The sequence below is a fragment of the Gopherus evgoodei genome, chromosome 1, assembly GCF_007399415.2.
Source record: "Gopherus evgoodei ecotype Sinaloan lineage chromosome 1, rGopEvg1_v1.p, whole genome shotgun sequence".
NCBI classification, from domain to species: Eukaryota; Metazoa; Chordata; order Testudines; family Testudinidae; genus Gopherus; species Gopherus evgoodei.
In genome coordinates, this window is record NC_044322.1 from 251,980,850 (window position 1) to 252,005,855 (window position 25,006).

Below are 25,006 nucleotides of genomic sequence, written 5' to 3' on the forward strand. Positions count from 1 at the left end.
GCTGATCCAGTTTATAAAACAGTTTTAAATAGGATATGCCCAGCTGTTGAGAGCTAGACAAAAAACTTCTTATAAAACAATTTGACACAAGTCAGGACCTACAATACAAATAGTATCTACGAAGGTTTAGAAGTAAGGCAGTGTTTCCATCATACAACATACACCAAAATTTAAATTTCGTTCATGGCATAGAGGCATGAGTGACAAGCTTGATCCCTATGGTGTCAAACTCAAGGTCCATCAGTAGAGCAGTGGGTGAAGGCCTCAGTGTAAGGCAGAGTTTAAAGAAATAGAATAGCGCTGAAGTCTGCCTCGTAAGCAAGTCAGATTGGACTTGTACTCCTCTCACTTGAACCATAGATAAAGGGATGCTATCTAGCAACACTTGTGCAATTATTTGCCAGCATCTAGGTCCTGTCCTAGTGTTCACAGTACATCCCCAATCTTGCTCCAAGCAAGTAATGAGAACTCTCCAGTTTCTGGACTATCAGACTCCTTAGTAACAAGCTGATTGGTTAGCCAGGAGCATTGCGGGAGGGAGTGAAGAAACTGTTTTATTCTTGTAAATAAGATACAAAGCAACAGAGAGCCAAACTTGGTCAATATCCCATTTGGTTCTTTTATTAGCAGAAGTTAAGAACACAGCAAGTCATGAGATCCTATCTTATATGGAACCAACCACCAGAGACCCCAACCATCAAAAATCCCAAAATGTGCTTTGTTGCTTCCAACAGTAAGCAATTTAAAAAAGAAAGAAAATACTGAACAAGGCCACTATTTAATGGGGAAGGAAAGGAGCTGTAGGTCCTATCTATTCTATGGCAATAATCTGCACACAGAGCAAGCAAGCCTCTGACCGCTGAGAGTAAGGCATTCAGGTGCCAACCTGGGAAGAGTTCTCAGCAAGCGCTACGGGGGAGAGTGCCCAACTAGGCAGTTTATTGGAGCACAAAAACCCAGTAATCTCTGTTTAGGAAGTTAAGAATAGCAAGTGAAGTATTGTGTTTTTGTAATAGTTCTGTGCTGTGTTGGGCCAGGTTACAATGTCCCTTCAGGGAGTGAGCAAGAGTGATTCAGGATGGAGACTGCCACTTTTGCTGGTATTGATACAGAGGTATCCAAAGTGCTTTCCAGAACAAGTCTGGTTCTGATATGTACCACTGCTTTCTCAAGTAGCAGAGCACCCCTCCTGCCAATGCTTATTAAACCCTCTCATTAAAAGTGCCTGGTTAATACTGCTATGTATTCCAGTTAGGCACTGCACAAACCCACAATACAATACAAGCCTTTCCTTCAGTCCTATTGACATCCACTATGGTGATCCCACCAGGAAAAACATCCCTCTAAGCCTCCCACAAGCTCCAACAAAGCACCTCTTTCTACAGCTAAGCTTCATTTCAAAATTTCTGAAAATAACTCTAACCAAAGGGCAAAAGAGAAAATACTTCCTTTTTAAGAGTCAACAGTGAGGAACCTTGAATATAATTGAAGTCTTCTACTTCTGTTCAACCCTATTAGACAAGATAACTGCTTGAAACATTAATAGCCTGGATTCCCAAGAACATTTACTTGTAAGATCTCTACAATCCACATTTTTAACTTGCAAATCTGAACTTTCACCCTTTAAAAATTTAGAACAATTTTACCTTCCTATTGCTTTGTGAACCACAGCATTTTAGGAGCTGTTTAATCCTAGGTGAGAGGTTTCCAGCAACTAGAGTCTTACGCTAGTACATGAAACTTCTGTGCTATACACTGTGTACCTGACAATCAGTTTTGCCCCAAGACTCAGAAGATTCTCCAACAATCTGCTTATCTCTCTGGCTTCTGACTAGGCTCCAGAAATCATGCACACCAACTCAACAAGAGAAGAATATATGCTTCCCCCTATGCAGAGGCTCCACGATAGTCCAAATGATCTCAATTTTACTTCCAGGTTAAAAAAAAGCCAGCTACCCCATTGGTTAAGCACGGCTGGGAAACCATATTGACTGGACCTGAAAAGTGAAAACTGTGCAGGGTTTAGTGCAGATTTAAAAAAGTCACAAGATTCTGTAGGACAAGGGGCTCTGTACACACGAAGGTGATATGCATTAGGTCAAGGGACACCATTAAATCTGAGTGCTTCCTGCTGGCTGCTTCACAGCACAGCACTGCCCATGATACCAGGGAAGCCAGCTGCTCTCCCAGCAGGAGCAGAGGCAACGGTAGGAAAGGGAGTCTATTGCAGCACAGGGAATTTAGTCAATTTAACACTAGGACTTCTGTGAATAAGGAAGAAATCCAATAAAAAAATCCAGAGTGTGTGCAAGTAGCCAAACAATATTCTTCCTCTGAGTGCACAGCTTCTTCCTTCCAGTGCCAGCCTATCTTCCCCACCCCCATTACTCCTCACCTGCTTACCCACCTGGGTAGCGGTTCTATTCTTTCACAAGTGCCATTAGCAACATGTAATCATATCAAAGCATGGCAGATCCATGAATGGCAACCAAAAAGGTAGAAAACAGTGGCTTTTGTTTGCAGAAAGGTACCCATGGAATCAATTCATGAGCCACATCTCACACACATACACCCCGTTACACTCCACTTCATGTGGCAACCATTCAACTTCATTTTAATTTCACAATCCAAACCCCCTCAAAGGGCCAAGAAAGCTCAGAAGGCAATTGCCCCATGTGGATGGGCAGGGGTCAGATGCATCATTCTAGTTACCTTGAGTAGCTAAACTTACTAACACTGAGACCTGAAAGACAGCCTGATTTAAAAAAGTAGGCATCTGGCCATTGCCAACCTTTGTGCGCCATGTTCTGAGCCTGCTCCAAAAACTGACAAGAATGCCATATTGCCCAGTACATGCCAGCTTCCAGGAAGAGTCTGCAGGACCATCATGCCTCACTCCCAAAGATTTTACCTGGTCCTCCTGCAGTCACTTCTTTTGTGCAAAATTGAAACAGTGTGTGGTACTTGCATGTTGCATTCTATACAAAACCCTCTTCCCCCCCACCCCATTTGTTTAAAACACATTTATATAAATTTATTTTAACAGAAAGTTAGAAATCTTATTTACAATTTTTTCCCCAAAAGAGCATCTAAAATCAGCTCCTTCCCCTGCCCCTAAAGAAGATATAAATCTTAGCCTAGATTTAAAAAAGAAAAACTGCTAAGCCATCCCTCCCATTTTCTACAAATAAATATGGCATTGAACAGAGGAAACGGTCCTCTGTAGCTCAATCTGTAGATCAAGAATAAGTTAGGGTTTAAGAATTTCCTGGTCTTCAAATTGATTCACTCCATTGTTTGAGGTATAAATTTCTCGTGTCAGAAATCCCAAGAAGCTTCCATATCCCATTACATGAGGCTTGGATTCTCAGGTGTTCACGTCACTAGCCAGTTAACATCAACGTCTCTTGCAGTCCACTGTTTTGGTTATGATCCTGGGCTGAAGGCAGGTTTTACTGCATGTCTCCCTCCTCCGTGCAGCCTCCCCCAACTGTGAAACGGAACTCCTGAAGGTTTGAAACACCATGGAAGTGCACAAAAGCCCCAGCCACTACAAAGATGTGGAACAGCTGATGGGAGTGGAACTGTGGAAACAAGACATTTCTGTTCAGCCAGAGACATAAGGAAACCAAGTACCAACCTCTTTCCAAAGAGACATGTGTTGGGTTGAAGCATACAGCAGTGCACAGCAGCAGCAGCTTATTAACATTACTTGCTGGGCTATTCAAGATCCCATATTGCACCAGTCACTGTATTATCACTGGCTACAGCATTCCCCCCCACCCCCTTCCAAGCTATATTCACTGGAAGCAGGGGAAAAACTCTGCTTCAGATTTCACAGCCACCAAGATCACTTGCACAGTTGAAATTTGAAATGAATGTACAGCTATATGCTTTTCCTTCATACCTGTCTTTGGCAGATTTCCCAAAAGGCTTAGAACTACAGTGTATTTTTTTCCTTAGACTCTTACTGCCTAGCAATAGGGATACACTGTTGCTGCTGGGATTCGTGACATGTCCTATCTTACACACGTGGATAGGTATTGGAGCTCTACTCTAGTCCTGGACGCAATGTCATCAAGTGGATTTTCAAAACACAGTTCTGTCTTCTCCCTCACTATAAGGGGAGCCAGGCTGAACATGAGTCAACAAGTAGTTTGAGGTTTTAGTTAATAGTAAAATCTGAAGTTCAGTCACTGGCTATCCAGGATAAGAATCCAGGAAGTGAGTGATTACAGTGCAGCTGAATGGAAACCATGAGGAAGTGATATTGATCATATCTCCCAGGTTAAAGGAAGAGGTATAGCTCAGTGGTTTGAGCATTGGCCTGCTAAACCCAGGGCTGTGAGTTCAATCCTTGAGGGATCTGAGGCTAAAATCTGTCTGGGGACTAGTCCTGCTTTGAGCAGGGGACTGGACTAGATGACCTCCTGAGGTCCCTTCCAACCCTGATATTCTAACTTATAGGTAACAGCATGAGCAATAGGTTTGCATAAATGCTGTATATCCATCTGAAGTATCCCTAAGAGACTAGAAGCAAAGTGGTATGCCTATGGCAGAGCCTCAGTGACAAGGTACAGTCCCAGAGCTAGCCTTTGTAAAGGCATTTCAATGATCCATGACAGCACTGGGTCAACTTCTCAATGGTCAAATCCACTAATCTCTTGCCAAATTACGAAATCTCAAAAGCAGCTTTTAAAGCAGTTACAGTTAGTTGCCATAATCAAACACACACAGAAGCATAGCAATACCAGACCTCAACATAACAAGCTTGTTAGTACCCAGTTACTTTGCAGACTCACCCAGATATCACACTTGCCCGGAAAGAATCTCTCTGGTATACGGGCAGCATAGAGCGCAGCACCAGTGATGTACAGACAGGCCATGAGTGCCAGCCAGCCTATCTGCCCCATTGTGGCTGCCTTGAGAAGGCCCTCAGAGATGACAAAGTGCAGGGTGGGGATGACACCACTGAGGCCGAGACCCAGAAATACTCCTAGGAGGAAAAGAAAATGGTGGAGTCAGGCTTGGACAAAGAAAGCAGAATAGGCAGAGCCTAACATTCACAAAAGATTTAAGGTGGAAGCTGTTGAAGCTGAAGGTCTGAAGTATGGCAGCAAGTTTATGCCATAACAAAGAAAGTGCTCAAGAAATTATAGAGTGCCTTGATACACTACGGCCTGGTCTACACTGGGGTGGGGGTAGGGGTGTCAATCTAAGATACGCAACTTCAGCTACAAGAATAGCACAGCTGAAGTTGACGTATCTTAGATCGAATTAAAATTAATTACTTCGCGTCCTCATGGCACTGGATCAACAGTCATGGCTCCCCTGTTGACTTTGCTTCCACTTCTCACACTGCTGGAGTTCAGCAGTCGACGGGAGAGCGATCAGAAATCGATTTATTGTGTCTACACTACGCGCGATAAACAGATCCCTGACAGATCGATCGCTACCTGCCGATCTGGTGGGTAGTGCAGACATACCCAACAGATATTGGTCAGCAGCTCTTCTAGACATACTAAATGTTAGTGGCTCTTTGTACAGGCCATCTATGCACCAACTTGAGTGTTAACATTCTTGGGCTATAGAGGGCGCCTAGATCCCATAAAATATTCTGCTACTGAAAGTATGGTAGAGAATGACATGCAAGAAAGAGGAAATGACCAGTGATGTAGACTATTTATAGTATAGCATACAGGTTGCCCCAAGAATTAACATAGAAGAAATTGCACCTGAGGCTTATCTGACCCTATAACTTGCCAGATCACAGCTTGGCTGATTTCAAGGTTGTCCTAGCATAGAGTATTAAACCTTGAAGATCTGAACAATAAGCCTTTTCAGTAAGAATTTCCATCCTCCGTACAGTTAATATTCAGGAGACTGAACTCCCTGCTGTATCCAGACCTTTCCTGAATATAAGGAATAGTACCTTGGAGTGCATACAGGTTTGTATACACACAAAATGAACATGAAGAAACAAGAGAAACTTGATATAGCATTAAATTGTGTTACCCAAAGACTCCTTATTCTTGATTGGTGAAGGCAACAGTAACTACTCTTGTCTACCATAGTCAAAGGGAGAAAAGCTAGATATCCACAAGATTACGATTATATGTCAATTTCTCAGTTGCACTCAGCAGGGGGGCTAACCTAATATTACAGCCATACGATGAGCTGTACTAGGAGTCCATGGTAGTCAGATTGCCAGTATCTAACCTTTAAAAAGGTAAAGAGCTGTTTAATAATGATGGAAACACTTTTAACTACCTCTCCCATTCCATGTGCTGCCCCCTACTCCTGCACCCAGAAGGTCTAACTTAATACAAATGCCTCTTACAGCAGATGTACCAAGTTTACTGTCCAAGAATGCATTAGTTATGTTTCTCCACACACAGGGACATCCTTTGGCAATGCAGGCTTTTCCTATGAGTCAGCTTTTGTAATGAGTCAGTAGGAAGGATCAAGGGTAGTAAAGAAGCAAAAAGTAAATTGTTTACCTGCTCTTACCCCTCGGTACTCAGGGGTTGCAAACATGTCCCACTGGGAGACTATTATGGCTGCAATGCCCAGGACACAAATCACGATCAAGTAGATGAAGCAGGGCTGAGGGTTGCAATAGAAGGAGTAGTAAAGCCATGGAACAAAGCTGCCCATGATGAGAAGTGCGATGCCAGAGTAATCCAGCCTAGAACAGAATAAAACAGGTTGACAAAGAAAGCCAGCCCCAGAAGTTCTTGAACCACCCCATGTACTGTTTATATTAAGAGCCACCTTATCCCTGTAAAATGGGATTGCTTATTTTGTTCACTGAATGATTACTTCCACAGACCCCCACTGCAGATGTTACTTGTCTAGCCATGCAATTATAAGACCATTTTTGAGCAGTGGTCAGTAGGCGTATGCTGTTCCCAAGCCCAACATTCCACAGGCTCAGGGTATAAATAGCCCACCCCCTCTAAGAGTACCTCAAGTTTTTATTCTATGGATAAGAAAAAATTGACTAAAAACATCGAGAGCATTTTCTTGACGCAAAAAAAGACAGCAAATAGGCACTGTAGGTCTTACTTGAGTGCAGACAGAATTCTGGACACTTTGTTCTGACTTGTTTGACAAGTCCACACCAGAATGGCAAATACAGACTGCTGACCCAGGGTCTCAGTGACTATCTAGGAAACAGCCACTCAGATCATCAACTAAGATGTTTTTATATCTGCAGAGAAGACAAAGTCCCCACATTCCAGATGCACAATTCCCACAGACTGTTCGCTTCCTAACAGAGGAACTACTATGGCCTCTTGCAGGAACAGGTTCTTTAGGAGGGAGTCTTTTGGGCCTTCGGAGCTCTTTTTGTGTTAGACTTGCAGACTTCACAGCCCTTGGCCAAGTGACCTTCCAGAGCAAAAGGCCCTCGTTGTCCAGCCACAACAGAGTGCTTAACGGGGGCAAAAGAAATACTCCTAAACCCCTTTTTATTGGGCAGATCCACTATGTCTAGCAAGGCCTAGATGACTCAAAATAGGTTAAAGAAGAAAGGCAAATAAGTTACACTTTTAGACTTCAGAATCTAAGCTGTAATTAGTTAAATATTTAGGTATAGTCATCTTGATGGCGAAAAGGAAAAGCTGGTTCTGAAACTGCTCCAGCTAAGAGATAGAGAGAGTTTATTTATACCCTGGGTCTAGAGAATGTTGGGCTGGAAGAAACTGCATGCAACCCTTACCCAACTACTATTCAAAAGTGTTTCCGTGGCCACATAACTAGGCACGCTACTGTTACAGTGGGGCTCCCAAACCCTACCCAGGATTTCCCGCCCTATTCTGCCCAACTAGCATGCATTCCCCCACTATGGATACTTACTTGGAGAAGAGCCGAGAGACACCTTCTGAATGGCAGTAAACCGTGTGGAAGAGCCAGGAGAAGGAGAGGCAAAGGATGGCTCCCAAGAAGAACATTCCAACCACCACCTTCTCCTGCACAGGTGCTACAAAGGACATGTTTGGCCGGAACATGTAGAAGATTCCCAGACACAGGAAGAACACACAACCTAAGTAAAGATAAGACAGAGCTATCAGACTAATGTAACCTGAAAGTTACTTTACTGGACCAAGTTTACAGGTGTGGGGAATACTGAACAAAGATCATAATGACAATGTTACACTTTCATGTGCTCTGATCTAATCAGTCCTATGTTTGACCCTCATCAGATTGCATTTGTACACGTGAATAGAAACCATGGTTTCACTTGTTTTGTGAGGTACACAGAATCTGGTTGAGCACACAACCACCACTCACCTGTAAGCCTGAGACATTATCAACCCTCACCCCCCATAGTAAACCAGCCTTGGGTGAGACTCAGGGAGTTCATTACCAAAAGTGGAAAAAATAAATAAATAAAAGGAATAGTTTGCTGGTGATAAAGCACCCCCACCTCAGGAATGTTCCTAACGAGAGTTATAACCACCAAGGTTGTAAAGACTCTGGTAAATTAAGGAGAATGCAGAAAGACTCAACAAATGGTAAGAACCTCTGACCAGTGTTTTATGCTGACCATCTGCACAAATAGAGAAAGTCACAATTAAGTTACAATTTGGGCATGAAAGACAAAATGTAAAGAACTTGGGCAGGAAGGACGACGCAGGTGCCAGTGCGTAATTGTTTAAAATTTTTGTTATTTAGGAGTGTGGGATAATGTAATAGGTTTAGTAAATTTGAAGGAGGGAGCTAGTTGTACCTATATAATGTAAATGAAAAACAATGCTCTTTGGGAACCACTTCCGGACTGCAGTTCAACATCGAACTGCTGGAACTCTGACCCCTCTGCACAACCAGGATGTGCAGAGGCATTGCCAGGAACCCCCAGATGAGTGGATCCTGACTGCACATGGAGTGAAATTTGTCTATATATTGGGATTGGTGAGCATAAGAGATTTGCTTGGTATGTGTATTCTGTGTGTGTTGCTAATAAATAGATGTTTAGAGCACAACTATGTAAGGCTCTTTCACTGGGAAAAGGTTCTGCAGATCGATGGAGCCCTGAGTCCCGAGGGAAAGGGTAGGTACTTAAATTGAACAGGTTTCTTCCTGAAACTCCTGGGTAAGGATAGGGCCTTACACCCTGAGCCTTTGGAAGGGAAAGGGTGGGGGTGCCTAAACTGACTCGGTCACGCCTTGAGCCCTCAGTAGGGTTTAGGCGGGTTGCCCTAGATTTTCTCAGGTAATACACCAGCAGTATACCCAATCTGTATTTTGTCCTTGACTGCTAATTTAAGTGCTAAGGAAAACCCTAACGTTAGATGTAATACCATTCATAGCTTTCTCCATTTCCAAGGTAAAGGCTGGGAAATCATGAATCCTAGTCCTCATAGGAATCATATTCCCCCATTCCGCAAATTGTGGTATTCATTGAAGAGCCCACTATTACCCAGAAGCACCAATCTCCCTTTCTCGCTGTGACTGACACGCTTCTTCACAGCTCAGTCTCAGATAAAAACCACATACCACCCCAGCCCTCCTGAATCCCTGCAAAGTAGCATTTCTTATTTGCATGGCTTCCACTATACAAGGAAGAACAAGGATGCTTATGATCAAGGTGAAGACACCACTGACTCAAAATCATTGGCATATCTATGAAAGACCTTGTCTGAGCTCCTGGGAACAGTGACTCAGCCTAGCTTCACAGATCAGCAACTCAACACAGAGCCCAGTTTGCTGCTCTGGTGTATTTATTTCAAAGCTTAAGCTGTTTGCCAAAGAATACTGCTGTTCACTCAACAGCTGGAAGAGTATAAGAGTGGGTTTTTATCCTCCCAAGCTGGGCAGGAGGTTTAGTGGGATAGAGTCACTGCAATATGAATTTAAAACTAATTTGTGGTCAGTTAAACTTCTGCTCACACTATGATAATGTGCCCCGGGGAATGAGAAGGGGATATACAGCAGATAATGCTCAGCATTGCCAGGGAGGTTTGACCCTCTGGCCAGACTCCTGCCCCTAGTTTGGCAGGGAATGGAAAGTAGCACACCTCCCCAGGAGGGGAAGGAAGGAAGGAGTATGTACCTTTCAGGCAAAATGAAGAATGACACAAAAAGGTCTGAGAAGAGCTACATCCAATTCTCCTCGACTGAAATGCAGTGATGAAGCGTCACTGCTTTAACACAGCACTCCCACACAGTGTCTCTGCTTACCTTGTGATAAACCCTGGGCACTGGGGAAGATTGCATGCTGCAGTGGAAGAGGAGCACAGGTGAGGGACAGGGTAAGCTAACAGCGCATGTTTCCTCTTAACAAAAATGCTGTCTCAATGACAAAGAGGGAGGACAACAGCACTTGGCATGCAAAAATGTATTAAGCATTTATAGCATACATACTTACTCTTTGTTCCTGAAAAAGCCACACATCAATAGCACAGCACGGCTTTCAATTTGTGTAATTGGAGAAGGGGACAGGAAAAGGGTGAATGTCTCTCTCTGGGATCCAGGAAATGCCCTTCTAGGATATTTTTTTCCCCAGTCCCCTGACACTTGTTGCACCTTTTGTGCACTCTGAAGGCAAGAAGTGATCTTCAGATGTATGCTTTTGGGCCCCAAGCAGAAGATCTTAGTGCTGAGTTAGCAGTACCAAGAGGCGCTGAACTCCAAAGACAAGGAAATCACCTTAACCCTCCTAACCTTTGGTGGGAGAATTTTAACGAGGGACACCTGGAACCCTATCCAGCATGTCACTGCTGGAAGGATAATGGCACCTATGACTCTGCCCAAGCTAAAGGACCTTCCACACCACTCCTAAGCTTAGGCAGTAGGTGGCTAGGTCTACAGAGGTCTCATTCCCTCCCACTCCAACTATCTGGAGCTACCCTGCTGTCCGCATGCGTGCCCAGGTTAGCAAGCAAAGCCTCACATGTGGCTGCACACAGCATTCCTGGCAGGTGGAGCTAGATACCTCAGTCCCAACAGGGGATGCTGGCTCCTTGCTCCTAAATGGCACTTCCTGGGAAGGTCCAGTGGGGTGGGGCAATAGTCCCACAGGAAGCGAGGATCCTAAGGCCCATGTCTGGCAGCACCAGGGCCAAGGAAGAGGTTGGGCAGGGCATCATGCAGGGAGGACTCAGTTTGGATACTGATGCACTCATGTGACGCTGTAGCAGACTTCTCCAATATGAGAGCAGTGAGCCAATAGGCCAGAGTAAGGGGCCCCAGAACAGGAGCCACCACTATGGAGTGAATGCAGGGCTGGCTCAGTCCCCCTAAAAATATTTTCCCAGCTGCCAATGCTCTTCAATAATTAACAGTGCACATTCACTTTAAAGCATAAAGGAAATACCAAGAAGATGTGTCCAGATGTTGCCAGTCTCTGTGTGTATTCTGAAGATGCTCTTGAAGCAAGCGCGGAAGGAGGGCATAGGCGGTCTGTGTCCATGCAACAGATAGTCATTATCCTTTAGCCAGTCAGGGAGAACATCATGGGGTATGACCCGCCATCGGCCCTCCCACACCTGGAGGTTAAGAGTGCATGGTTAGAGCCTCAGCCAGTAAAGTCGCATAAATGGCAGGCATGACAAAGGGAAAAATAGGAAATCCTGAGTTAGTGTCAGTGCTTTAAAGTAACCAAAATTAATGAAGTCAGTCTAGGAAGCAGAGAGTTCCCTTTGGGACAAACATATCTTTGTGCTCAAGTCCCAAGTTATACCAGTCCCTATTCTACACACCACACTAATGGTATGAACTTGAGCTAGTGTTTCCACCAGTGCAGGAAGTGGAATACTTCAAAACTGCAACAAACAGAAAGACAACCAAGCTCATTTTAACTGCTCAACAAAGGCCAAAAGTGGATTTAATTTGCATGTCAAATATCAGAGGGGTAGCCCTGTTAGTCTGGATCTGTAAAAGCAGCAAAGAGTCCTGTGGCACCTTATAGACTAACAGACATATTGGACCAGGAGCTTTCATGGGTGAATACTCACTTCGTCAGATGCATTCACCCACAAAAGCTCATGGTCCAATACGTTTGTTAATCTATAAGGTGCCACAGAACTCTTTGCCACTCAATTTGCATAGTTAGGTATGTGGTAATGATTCATTATTTGGAGGGAGGGGTGTCTTCCCGTCCACCTTACTGAGGAAAGCTAGATGCGTCTCTTCTCCATCTCTGACAGAGAAAGTCCTGAGCAGAGTCCCATCTCCCCATACAAGCTCATTCCTGATTGTATGCTCACTAGTGTTTGATGGAGTCTAAAATGTTAAATCTAATATGACGGTCAGTACTATTTCAGTTATCTAGAATGCATAGAGGGGCATTAAAGTCAAGTGAGCAGTATTCTTTTCCCTATGGCTAAGCCTGATGCCTTTCCAGCATTGCCAGCCCAAGCAGCAGAGGACCGGCAAGGTCCTGAACTCTGATGCTCTAACTGTAGATCTACACCATTCCCAATTTCTGTATTCCTTCTTACATATTTATGTGCCCACTCCTGTAGACGGTCCCCATTGCAAAAATCACATGCACTCCCTCAATGGCACAGAGCAAACAAGATGCATGTAATCTTCAGTCTGGCTCCTCAGCTGGCATTGCAAGGCTACACAGGCATGGCACAGATGCAATCGTCTTTGGGATTTGCTCACTTAGCAATAAGAATATAGGAGCAGAGATGCATGCATTAAAGTTAGGGAATCCTGCAGGCATTAAGGTTAGGGAATCCTGCAGTTGTTAATTTCAACTGCTGGGTTCTCATTTCTGTTTTAACAGTGAGGACCTAAAACAATTTCAGGAATGCTGCTGCTGCTTTGTTTTCCTTTGAAGGGACACTTCCTACTGCCAGCCCTCTCTAGACAGGACTACCACAAGACAGCTCAAAAATGAGTCAAAGTAACCAGCTCAAGTAAGGCCATGTCTACATCTAAAATTTTGCAGCGCTGGTTGTTACAGCTGTATTAGTACAGCTGTATAGGGCCAGCGCTGCAGAGTGGCCACACTTACAGCAACCAGCGCTGCAAGTGGTGTTAGATGTGGCCACACTGCAGCGCTGTTGGGCGGCTTCAAGGGGGTTCCGGGAACGCGAGAGCAAACCGGGAAAGGAGACCAGCTTCACCGCGGTTTGCTCTCGCGTTCCCCGAACCACCCTGCAAACCGCAGGGAAGGAGACCTGCTTGCTCGGGGTTCCGGGAACGTGAGAGCAAACCGGGAAAGGAGACCAGCTTGATTACCAGAGGCTTCCTCCTTCCACGGAGGTCAAGAAAAGCGCTGGTAAGTGTCTACATTGGATTACCAGCGCTGGATCACCAGCGCTGGATCCTCTACACCCGAGACAAAACGGGAGTACGGCCAGCGCTGCAAACAGGGAGTTGCAGCGCTGGTGATGCCCTGCAGATGTGTACACCTCCTAAGTTGCAGCGCTGTAACTCCCTCACCAGCGCTGCAACTTTCTGATGTAGACAAGCCCTAAGACACTCTTAAAGATGATGTTTTACAGAAGAATTAACTGTGTTTTGCTTCACATGCAGCAAGAAGGGGGAGGGGGAGGTGTTTCCATTTTTGAGGAAGCAGAGGAACAACACTGTTTAAAACACAAAACATGCTCAAAGCACTGTATGAAAATGCAACCTTGATTTCCGAGGATCCCTCTACCAATGGCAAACATCCATTAGTAATATCCACAGTAATAAGCATGCCACAGGTAGCACTCCACCCAAACCCAGAATTAGAGCATCAGCCAGAGACCAATACAATATATTCCTCACAACTTTAACAGAACTGAGATTCATGACCAGCAATATCTACATAGTCCACAATGGATTTACTTGGATGGACTTTTAAAAGAACCTGTTCTTCTATTTGGATAGCAAAGTCTGTTTTACAATGGAAGCAAATGATGTGGAGGCAAAAAAAATGTGCATGTCTGCAAAAGTCTGGAAAGAGCTGTCCTTATAAATGACAGCGTCGTGAACCAGAAACACTGGAAGCTGAGCGCTTTTATTCCGCCTGCAGACACACAGATGTTTCCCAAAGGGGACTCATTAGCTGCAATATCAGCTTTACATTCTGAAATTATTTTAATCTCTGTTGTTCCATGCTTTCTAGTTCATGCAGTTATAGCAGGGGTGGGCAAACTACAGCCCGTGGGCCAGATCTGGCACATCGGGGCTTTGGATCCGGTCCATGGGACTGCCACTCCCGTGGCACCGTGGGCCCCGCACTGCTCCAGGAAGCGGTCAGCACCATGTCCCTGCGGCCCCTGGAGGAGGTTGGAGGAGGCAGAGGGCTCCATTTGCGGCCCTTGCCTGCAGGCACCACCCCCCGCAGCTCCCACTGACCAGGAACAGGGAACCATGGCCAATGAAAGCTTTGGAGAAAGTACCCGTGAGCAAGGGCAGCACACGGAGCTCTCTGCCCTACCCCTCCCACCAGGGGCCACTGGGAAGCTTCCATTATGCTTCTGGAAACGGAGCCTGTCTTACTCCCAATGCCACCCCGGAACCGCTCCAGGTAAGCGGCACTGAGCCAGAGCCTGCACCCTGAACCCGTCCCAAATACCTGCCCTGAGCCCCCTCCTGCATTCTGCACCCCAATCCCTTGCCCTACGCCCTTTCCTGCACCCCACACCCCCCTCACACTCCCTCCTGAACCCCAATCCCCTGCCCTACATGCAGTTTCCCCACCTTTGAGTTATACCATACCTGGAATTCAACACAGCAGCAGCAGCAGCTGATAAATAGAGAATCGCTCAATGATCAACTCCATTGTGTGCCTCTGTTCCTCAGCTTATTGCCAATACAGTTTACTTCGGGAACAAGGCCCGTTAGCTTCATTTAGCTACTAGGCTCAAGTGATCATTCTGGATAGATTTGTTTTCTTTATATATTGCTTACCTTACACACAAACTCTTCCATTTTCTCCATAGCATGGTGGGCTTGTAAAAGAGGGGACATACCCATAAACCCTTCATCTTCCTGAGCTGGCTCATCATCATTACAGTCACATTCCTCAGAACTCTGGAAGAGAAAAAACAAACTTTTTATATAAAAACTGACACTGAAAAGAATGATCTTATGTTTTACACCAAAACCAAACATGGGTTAACTGTGGAGTTGAAATTTCAAATTCAAGACAAGGGGTAAAATTTTCAGAAAAGTGACTCAGATGCTTTTTAAAGTGTTATCCATGTTTATACCAAGCACAAAGAAGTCTGGAAAATTCAGTGAAATTCTGTAAAGTTGTGTATTTCGTTAGAATCATCAGCTATAAAATCCATAAAATGATGAAACCCATTCCCCTACCAATGTGGGATTACGTCCTACACATAGTTTCAATCTCTTATCTGTTTTAGTACTAAACTCTTGAAAAGATGCCACAAATTTTTTTAATTCTGGTAGCCCAGGATAAACCAGGGTGAGGCTGCAGTCAATTTCAGTGCAAGATTTGCAAGCCTTATACTTCAGACTTGATAAAATTTACCTAAATTTGATTAATTTTACTCAAATCTGCTTAGCTGAAAATTATGCCTATTGGAACTGTGCTATGAAGTGTTGATTTGTTCATTTCTGCTGGTCCTGCAAGATGTTCCAATAATAAAACCAGGAAATCAGAAGTTGGACAGAGGCGTATAGATATGTGGAAGATGGTGGCATAAAAATTTTATTAAGATTTTTTTTTAAAAAGTGAATGGTACAGAGTTCAACTGTAGAAGTTCAGGGTTATCAGGGAATAATGTACAAATTATCAAGGTGTGCCAAATTCAGTTTAAGATTGGATGGCATAAGAAATACATAATCTGCAATATCCTTGATTGACCCATTAACTTTTTATCCCCAAAAGTACAGACATTGAGATATATGGGTATGTTGTTCATATAACAGCTATGTTCAGGTGTGGAGTATAAAGCAACTAAGCCAAAAACACTTTCGAATGGAAAGGTTCAAATACTAGTTACAGGAAACTACTGTATAGACAGAGGCCAGGATTTTAATCTGGAAATGAAAAAATGAAACTCCAGAATCCTATTTTATAAGGCAGGAATATAGATGGAGGAGTTTTATCAATCACAAAAGAGTCATTAGCTATAAATTCCATGCCATCCATTCTTCAGCACACTAAAATGCAGAGGACAAAGCAAGTGAAGACATGCTTTGGTCATTCCAATTTCAGTAAATAAACAGGTCACTAAATTCTGCTTTGTTTATTAGAAGTGATCCGTACTACCAGGGACTCAACACTTCCGCTGCCAAGGTAAATCTTGAGGAGGCAGCAGGAGGAAATAGTCATAGCAATATTGAGTAGGGGAAGGGAAGGGAAGCCTTTTGTGCCCTTCAAGTCTCTGCTCTACAAAGCTGCCAAGAGTTCAAGTGGCCAAGTCACATTCAAAGATTTGCAGGCCAGAAGGTTCCAGAATGATTATATCTGACCTCATGTATGATAGTCACAGAACTTCACACCTTAGTAACTCCTGCATCAAGCCCAATAACTTATAGTTAACTACTGCATCTCTTAAGGAAAAACCTCCAAAGTTGATTTAGTCTCTTCAAGATATGGAGAATCTGCCATAACCCCTTTATATAACGTACTAATGGCTGATTACCCTGAATGTTAATTTGCACTTTATTTCCAGTTCGAATATTTCTACCTTCAACTTTAAACCATTGAATCTTATGTCTGTTTGCAAGGATAAACAGTTAGAATTAAAGAGAGTCTTCTCCTAATGTAAGTACTTCTAGACCATGATGATGCCTCTTAATCTCTTCAACAAGCTAAAACAATTAAACTTTTATTGTAATGAGTGTTTCTTAGACCTAGATTCATTCTTGTAGCTCTTTTCTAAATTCTCCATTTTTTCAACATCTTTCTTAATGTACTAACACCAAAACTGGACACAATTCATTTGACAAGACCTGTTTTCCATGAAATTACATTGTCACAATTTTATTTTTGTCCTTTTATTCTTCAGTGACAATCTTGTAACAGCCTCTGCATTATTTTGTTCAGGATCAAAGCCAGGCTTCCAGACCTACAGTTAGCTGGTAACCTGGTTTACTTTTTTTAAATACTGGCACAGCAGTGACTCCTATCTCCCTCTGGAACTTGCCCAAGTTTATTAAAATCTAACATCAATGATGCAAAAGTCCTCAGTCAATCCTTAAAAAAACTCGTGTGGAAGTTATTCAGGCCAGACTTTTTAAAATTTTTATTATATAAGTATTTTAAAGAAAGGAGGATAGTAAACAGCTGTTGGAACAGAAATTGAAAGTAAACATAACATCCAGCTTCATTCCAGCTACAGAAAACAACTCTGCTTTTCAGCATCATTCACAATTTTACCATCTCCACCCACTAACGGGACCTCTATCACTGGGATTTTTTTGTTCCAGATTTATTTTTTTAAATGCCTTTAAGGTTTGGATCTGCTTTGCACTACATTACTCTGCATGCTATAAGGCCTCCTTCGGATAGGTCAGCCCTATTACAATGTACACTTTCCAAGATCAGACCTTACAGAAAGGTAGGGCTGGAATTTGAATTCCAACACATCTGACATGGGCTACACAGATAGGCCAGCTTCAGTTACATTAGGGAATCCCTTTTTGTCAGACTACAGCAGAATCAAATAAGGTGTTTGAACTTACAGGTCTCAGTTTTTAAAACAAGAGGGGCTGGAGGCAAGGGATCTTGACTGAAGGATCTTAAATTAAGGAATCCATTATTCCCCTACCTCACTAGTCTATCAGAGCCTAAATTTGTTGAACCTCAGGATACACTGCAATGCCCAAAACATCAGGCTTTTTTTATTTCTAGAATGAGAGGGAAAAGTTTTAATTTGGGTGAATTTTAGGGGGATTAGAGGACTAGTTAATTATGAACTACAGCCAAATTCTGCTTGCATTTTGGACATCTGCTACTAAATGAATAAAATAATGCCAAGCGCCTTACAGTAGAGACAGCAGGAACTGAGACAGCAAGCATCTTGAGACCTGGCACCATTAGGTCATTGAGACCTGGCACCATCAGGCGCCATATACACAAGCCAAATTGCTGCCAAGCAACAGTGGTTTTTTTCCACCTCCTTCCTGCTATCAGGCTGTAAAGTTAACATTCAAGAAAACATTAAGGCATTAATATTTAATGTGAGCCACAGTGAGGTTTTTCAAATACTAATTTTTTTCCCCAAAAAATAAAGTATCTGGTTAAGAAAAGGATGTGATACTTTGGTTCTTACTAAGGTACATACTGAAATGTATTTCAAATGTAGAAACATTAACTCCCTCTCCTGTGCTCTCCTATGTCCCATTAGACTGAATGAATGAGGACTGCAAGTGTTAGAGAGGTAGAAGTATGTCACTGGAGCATGACATTAGCCTAGCTTCCTAGAAATCCAACCCTGCCAGAGATGAGGCATTTTTAGAAGCTTTCAATTCTCATCAAATTTAGACAATAAGAAAAGCTGGTTTGTGCTTTGCAGTAGTCCTGTATGAATGCTATTGTCTAACTGATTTCACAAGGGGAATTATCTATTTGATTTAGATTCTTATTCTTGGGTAAGCTTTCCCACTACTGTGCAGAGTTGGAAGCAGAGTAGAGATAGAGTAAGGAGTTGTTTGATTTTTTTTTTTAAAATGGTGTTCAGTGTATACAAAACTTAAGATAGATACCTTCTGGAGATGAGGGGAGAAAAAACAAGCACAAGTTGGTGTGAAATTAAGTACAGGATATCATAACTTCTGCCTGACTACAATTCCCATTATTCCTTGAAGATTACTAGCTGGGTAGTACAGTACATAATGTCACCCTGACACATGGCCAGGAAATGCTGTCTCAGGTCTCCAGTTTTAACTGAAGAACATAGAGGCAAGGCAACTAGTATCAAACCCAAAAGGAGCTTTTACAGAAAGAGTCAGTTTTGTATTTTAAATATACAAGCTTCAGAATTTTACCCTTTCCCCCTTCACCACAAAGTTCTGTTAAAATGTTGACAGAAAGGTCTATAAATAGATGCTTCTCATGTCACACACCTGTTATACACAATGCATTATGTAGGCAATGAGGAGGGTATGAACAGTTTTCTAGTGTTATGCATTGCCCATTCCAGATATGAATACTGCTGTTCAACTACATGGCAACTAGAGACTCCACTGATATGAAGTTATGACCTGCCCCTGAAATTAGGAGTGGTGGTGCAGTCACTGAGGAAGGAAGCCAGCCACTGTAATGAGCAAACATTAAATCATGTTCCAGTGCTCATAATGGAAGCACACTTTTTATTGATTTCAGTAATGCAGGATGTTTTATGCAGTGGCCTTTTCCATTTCATACTGGTAAAATTCTGAATACAAGTAGACTTGCTTCCGGTGAGATTTCTGCTGTAGCTTAATATTCTGACTAAAGGAGAACATTACCTATGAAAGCAAGAGTGCCCTGGGCATTTCTACAGCACCTTCTGTCAGAGGATCTCAGTGTTTTTAAAAAAACACCATTAGAGGGATTTAGGGTAACACCCATGTGAACAGAGTATTATCCCTACTTTAGAGAGCCAGAGAATCAGTAACTTATCCGTGATCACAGAAAGTCCACTGGAGAGCTGGGAACAGAACCAAGTCCTTGTGACACCTAGCTATTAAACAATTCTTGCATAGTTACCAACATTCCCACTGCAAAACTTGATAGCCCTTCTGAAAATATATCCAAAGTTCTGCTTGCTGTTTCTTTAAGACCTCCCACCACTAGGGGCTGCTGTGCACAGAAGGTAAGAGTGGTGAAGCCCCATCTGCCCTGCTGTTTGATCAGAGCAGAAAGTTGTTCAGAAGCAAGGGTGGCTCAAAGCTTGTGTATTTAAAATACAAAACTAACTGACTTTCTGTAAAAGCTCCTTTAGGGTTTGATACCGGCATTCAGAAATCCCTGCCCACTCAGCATTAGGACCCAACCTAGATCCACAGTGGAGGAGATAGAGGTAGCTCATTTCCCCCTTCTCCATCATAAGGACTTGAGAAGTAGAAAACTTGATTTAGTGAGTGAGGACAGACAAATGGCAAAATGGGGGAGATAGAGGAGATAAAGCACTTCAAGGAAATGAACAGCAAAGTCTTTGGGAGGAGAGCGCCACTCCCTTGTGGGAGTGCATTTTCATAGAATCATAGGATATTAGGGTTGGAAGAGACCTCAGCAGGTCATTTAGTCCATCCCCCTGCTCAAAGCAGGATCAACACCAACTAAATCACCCCAGCAAGGGCTTTATCAAGCCAGGCCTTAAAAACCTTTAAGGATGGAGCTTCCACCACCTCCCTAGGTAACCCATTCCAGTGCTTCACCACCCTCCTAGTGAAACAGTATTTCCTAATATCCAACCTACACCTCCCCCACTGCAACTTGAGACCATTGCTTCTTGTTCTGTCATCTGCCACCACTGAGAACAGCCTAGTTCCATCCTCTTTTGAATCTCCCCTTCAGGTAGTTCAAGGCTGCTATCAAATCCCCCCCTCACTCTTCTCTTCCACACACTAAGTAACCCCAGTTCCCTCAGTCTCTCCTCATAAGTCATGTGCCCTAGCCCCCTGATCATTTTCGTTGCCCTCCACTGGACTCTCCCCAATTTGTCCACATCCCTTCTGTAGTGGGGAGACCAAAACTGGATGCAAAACTCCAGGTGTGGCCTCACCAGTGCTGAATAAAGGGGAATGATCACTTCTCACCATCTGCTGGCAATGCTAACTAATACAGCCCAATATCCCATTGGCCTTCTTGGCAACAAGTGCACACTGCTGACTCATATCCAGCTTCTCATCCACTAATCCCCAGGTCCTTTTCTGCAGAACTGCTGCTTAGTCAGTCAGTCCCCAGTCTGTCACAGTGCATGGGATTCTTCCTTCCTAAGTGCAGGACTCTGCACTTGTGCTTGTTGAACTTCATCAGATTTCTTTTGGCCCAATCCTCCAATTTGTCTAGGTCACTCTGGACCATTTCCCTACCCTCCAGCATATCTACCTCTCCCCTCAGCTGTGTGTCATCTGCAAACTTGCTGAGGGTGCAATTCATTCCATCATCCAGATCATTAATAAATATGTGAAACAAACCAGCCTCAGGGGCACTCTGCTTGATACCGGCTGCCATCTAGACATCAAGCCATTGATCACTACCTGGTTCAGCCCAACAATCTAGCCAGCTTTGTATCCACCTTATAGTCCATTCATCCAATCCATACTACTTTCACTTGCTGGCAAGAATACTGTGGGAGACAGTATCAAAAGGGTTGCTAAAGTCAAGATACATCACATCCACCGCTCTCCCCATATCCACAGAGACAGTTATTTCATCATGAAGGCAAGCAGGTTGGCCAGGCATAACTTGCCCTTGCTGAACTCATGTTAACTATTCCTGATCACCTTCCCCTCCTCCAAGTGCTTCAAAATGGATTCCTCGAGGATCTGCTCCACGATTTTGCCAGGGACTGAGTGAAGCTGACTGGTCTATAGTTCCCCAGGTTGTCTCTCTTCCCTTTTTAAAATATGGACACTATTTGCCTTTTTCCAATCGTCTGGGACCTCCCCTGATCACCATGAATTTTCAAAGATAATGGCTAATGGCTCTGCAATCACATCAGCCAACTCCCTCAGCACTCCTGGATGCATTAGATCTGGACCCATGGACTGGTGCATGTCAAGCTTTTCTAAATAGCCCTTAACCTGTTCTTTCACCACTGACGGCTGCTCACCTCCTACCCATACTGTGTTGCCCAGTGCAGCAGTCTGGGAGCTGACCTTGTCTGTGAAGATCAAGCAAAAAAAGCATTGAGTACTTCAGCTTTTTCCACATCTGTCACTATATTGCTTCCCCCATTCAGTAAGGGTCCCACACTTTCCCTGACTTTCTTCTTATTGCTTAACTTACCTGTAGAAACCCTTTCACAAAAGCTTATGCCCAAATAAATGTGTCAGGGTATGGCTACACTTGCAGCTGTACAGCGCTGGGAGTTAAACCTGTCTTCGTACAGCTGAGTAGGGAACGTGCTGCAGTCAGTCCACACTGACAGCTGACAGCGCACTGTCGTGGCCACATTTGTAGTGGCACTGGGAGCGGTGCATTATGGGCAGCTATCCCAGGGCTTGTCTACATCAGAAAGTTGCAGCGCTGGTGAGGGAGTTACAGCGCTGCAACTTAGGAGGTGTACACATCTGCAGGGCACCACCAGCGCTGCAACTCCCTGTTTGCAGCGCTGGCCGTACTCCCGTTTTGTCTCGGGTGTAGAGGATCCAGCGCTGGTGATCCAGCGCTGGTAATCAAGCATAGACACTTACCAGCGCTTTTCTTGACCTCCGTGGAATAAGCAGGTATCCCAGCATACCTGAGGAAGCCTCTGGTAATCAAGCTGGTCTCCTTCCCCGGCTTGCTCTCTCGTTCCCCGAACCCCCGAGCAAGCAGGTCTCCTTCCCTGCGGTTTGCAGGGTGGTTCGGGGAACGCGAGAGCAAACCGCGGCGAAGCTGGTCTCCTTTCCCGGTTTGCTCTCTCGTTCCCCGAACCCCCGAGCAAGCAGGTCTCCTTCCCTGCGGTTTGCAGGGTGGTTCGGGGAACGCGAGAGCAAACCGCGGCGAAGCTGGTCTCCTTTCCCGGTTTGCTCTCGCGTTCCCCGAACCCCCCTTGAAGCCGCCCAACAGCGCTGCAGTGTGGCCACATCTAACACCACTTGCAGCGCTGGTTGCTGTAAGTGTGGCCACTCTGCAGCGCTGGCCCTATACAGCTGTACTAATACAGCTGTAACAACCAGCGCTGCAAAATTTTAGATGTAGACATGGCCCCAGCGTTCGAGTGGCTGCAACATGCTTTTCAAAAGAGGCGGGTGGGTGGAGTGTGACAGGGAGCGTGGGGGAGAGAGTGGATTTTTGGAGCCGACACTCTGTCAGCAGCTGCCTCGCAAGTTCTGACCCCCTCCCCGACCCCCCTCTCACTCATTGAAAGCAAACAGCAGCTGATAAGCAGCCTCCCTGAAACGGACCCCTGCTCCCTCCCTCCCGCGTGACATACCGCTTCTCTCCTTGAGCCCCCTCCCTCCCCCTCTCTTCAAGCAAAACTAGTTGTGGGCGTTCCAAAGGGAGCCCCCCAGCCTCTGCTCATTCACAGCAAACAGTAGCTGTGTTTGGTTTTTTGATAAGCAGCTTTGGGAGCCCGGAGTTCACAACAAAATAAAGAGAGGCATCACAACAAAACAAAGAGAGTAATCTTTACTTAAAAGGATTAAGGGAATCTTCTGGAGATCAGTTATAGTGTACTAAGATAATTCCCTGTTTACACTGGCACCCCAGGGCTGCAGCAGCAGCACTATACTCTTTATTCCTCACGTGGAGGTGGAGTACAAGCAGCGCTGTAGCCAGGGACATATAGCGCTGCATGTGCCTTGCCAGCGTGGACAGAGAGTGAGTTACAACGCTATAAAGCCACCAATAGCACTGTAACTCTCAAGTGTAGCCAAGGCCTTAGTCTCTAAAGTGCCACAAGGACTCCTCATTGTTTACTTCCTAGGGCAGGGGTTGGCAACCTTTCAGAAGTGGTGTGCCGAGTCTTCATTTATTCACTCTGATTTAAGGTTGTGTGTGCCATAATACATTTTAACGTTTTTAGAAGGTCTCTTTCTATAAGTCTATAATATATAATTAAACTATTGTTGCATGTAAAGTAAATAGGTTTATAAAATGTTTAAGAAGCTTCATTTAAAATTAAATTAAAATGCATAGCTCCCTGGACCGGTGGCCAGGACCCAGGCAGTGCGAGTGCCACTGAAAATCAGCTCGTGTGCTGCCTTCAGCACATGTGCCATAGGTTGCCTATCCCTGTCCTAGGGCTTCAAAACAAATACATTATCATCTCATTCCCACAGTCTGATGTTGTCTGATACAAGGAAGTTGGGCTTTATTAGTACTTTAGACAGGGGACAAAGTCAAAGCAAAAAACAAGCCTGCAGTATAAGGTGTCTTACTGCTCTCTGCAACTGCAATGTTAAGTATCCCAATTATGTAGTTACACTTCACACCTCATTTTTGTTTCTCATTGAAAGATCATATACAAAACAAGTACAGGAATGCTGTGTGTGGTTGATAGGCAAGGATGATATTTTAATTGAACAAAATCAGAAAATTAAGATTCTTACATCAAACCTAACATTGCCCCTCATTCATGTAAATAGCCCAAACATTGTCTGATTTCAATACACTAGCATGTAATAGGGTCTTTCACTGCCAAGAAGCCGCAGTTATGGTTTCTGTAGGAACCTGAATTAAAGATTTCCTGACTTATCATTCAAATGCCAACCTTACATTTATATTAGTGTTGTTTTTGTATGTATGTACATCTAGCTTCATAAAGAATAATTTATCTAGGAACAGAATACACAGCTGGTTACATAGTGTTCTATAATTACTGGCTTTTTTAACCTATTTCATCCTTAATATGGATATAAAAAAAATTGCTCACACTCACCTTCTATGTAATCTGTGATATCTGATAATCAGTCAAAGGATTTGTTTAAAGGCCTTGTGGATGATAGAAAGACCTTTATTTTAGTCTAAGGTAGAAGAGTGACTCAAATTTGTGTCCCTCCAAGACAAGAGAGTCAACATAGGTTGTTCCTGCTTTTCATAAAAAGACTTTAGCCAGACTGGAAAAAGAGCAGAGCTCTGTGTTCCAGAACTTCTCTTTATAGGGCTCCTTTCCTGAGCATGTCCACCAGCATCCCTCTTTTAGATGTGCTCAGACACTACCACGCTGAGGGTAGTATAAAAATAGAAAGTAGTATTCAAGAATTAGTATTAAGGCCTTCTATCCAGGTCATCTCATTTCCAACTACTTTGGTTCTTGTCTTGCCTAATTTTGGTCTCCTTCTTACTGTTTTTAGCATCTACTTTTCAACTGATCATTGGGCCTGACGTAATAGCACACTGTTTATCATAGTATGTCTGTTATGACTATACAAATATACAAAACATAAAACATACTTCTTAAGTCAAGTGGGTAAGAGTGAAAGGACCCTTGTAATATTTACC

The 25,006-nt window shown here is 43.9% G+C and overlaps 1 protein-coding gene across 3 annotated transcripts in view; it reads right to left on the reverse strand.

The window, feature by feature from the left end:
- Positions 1 to 595: 595 nt before the first annotated feature.
- ADIPOR2 (adiponectin receptor 2) overlaps positions 596 to 25,006 on the reverse strand; it is an 81,007-nt gene continuing 56,596 nt past the window's right edge. For all 3 annotated transcript variants that reach the window (XM_030543008.1, XM_030543005.1, XM_030543015.1), the window contains exons 3-8: positions 14,860 to 14,982; positions 11,321 to 11,492; positions 7,861 to 8,047; positions 6,501 to 6,688; positions 4,803 to 4,996; positions 596 to 3,584 (exon numbers count right to left, since the gene is read on the reverse strand). In XM_030543008.1, coding sequence (XP_030398868.1) covers positions 3,453 to 3,584; positions 4,803 to 4,996; positions 6,501 to 6,688; positions 7,861 to 8,047; positions 11,321 to 11,492; positions 14,860 to 14,982 — 996 coding nt within the window. In that variant the 3' untranslated portion in view covers positions 596 to 3,452. The remainder of the gene's footprint in view (positions 3,585 to 4,802; positions 4,997 to 6,500; positions 6,689 to 7,860; positions 8,048 to 11,320; positions 11,493 to 14,859; positions 14,983 to 25,006) is intronic.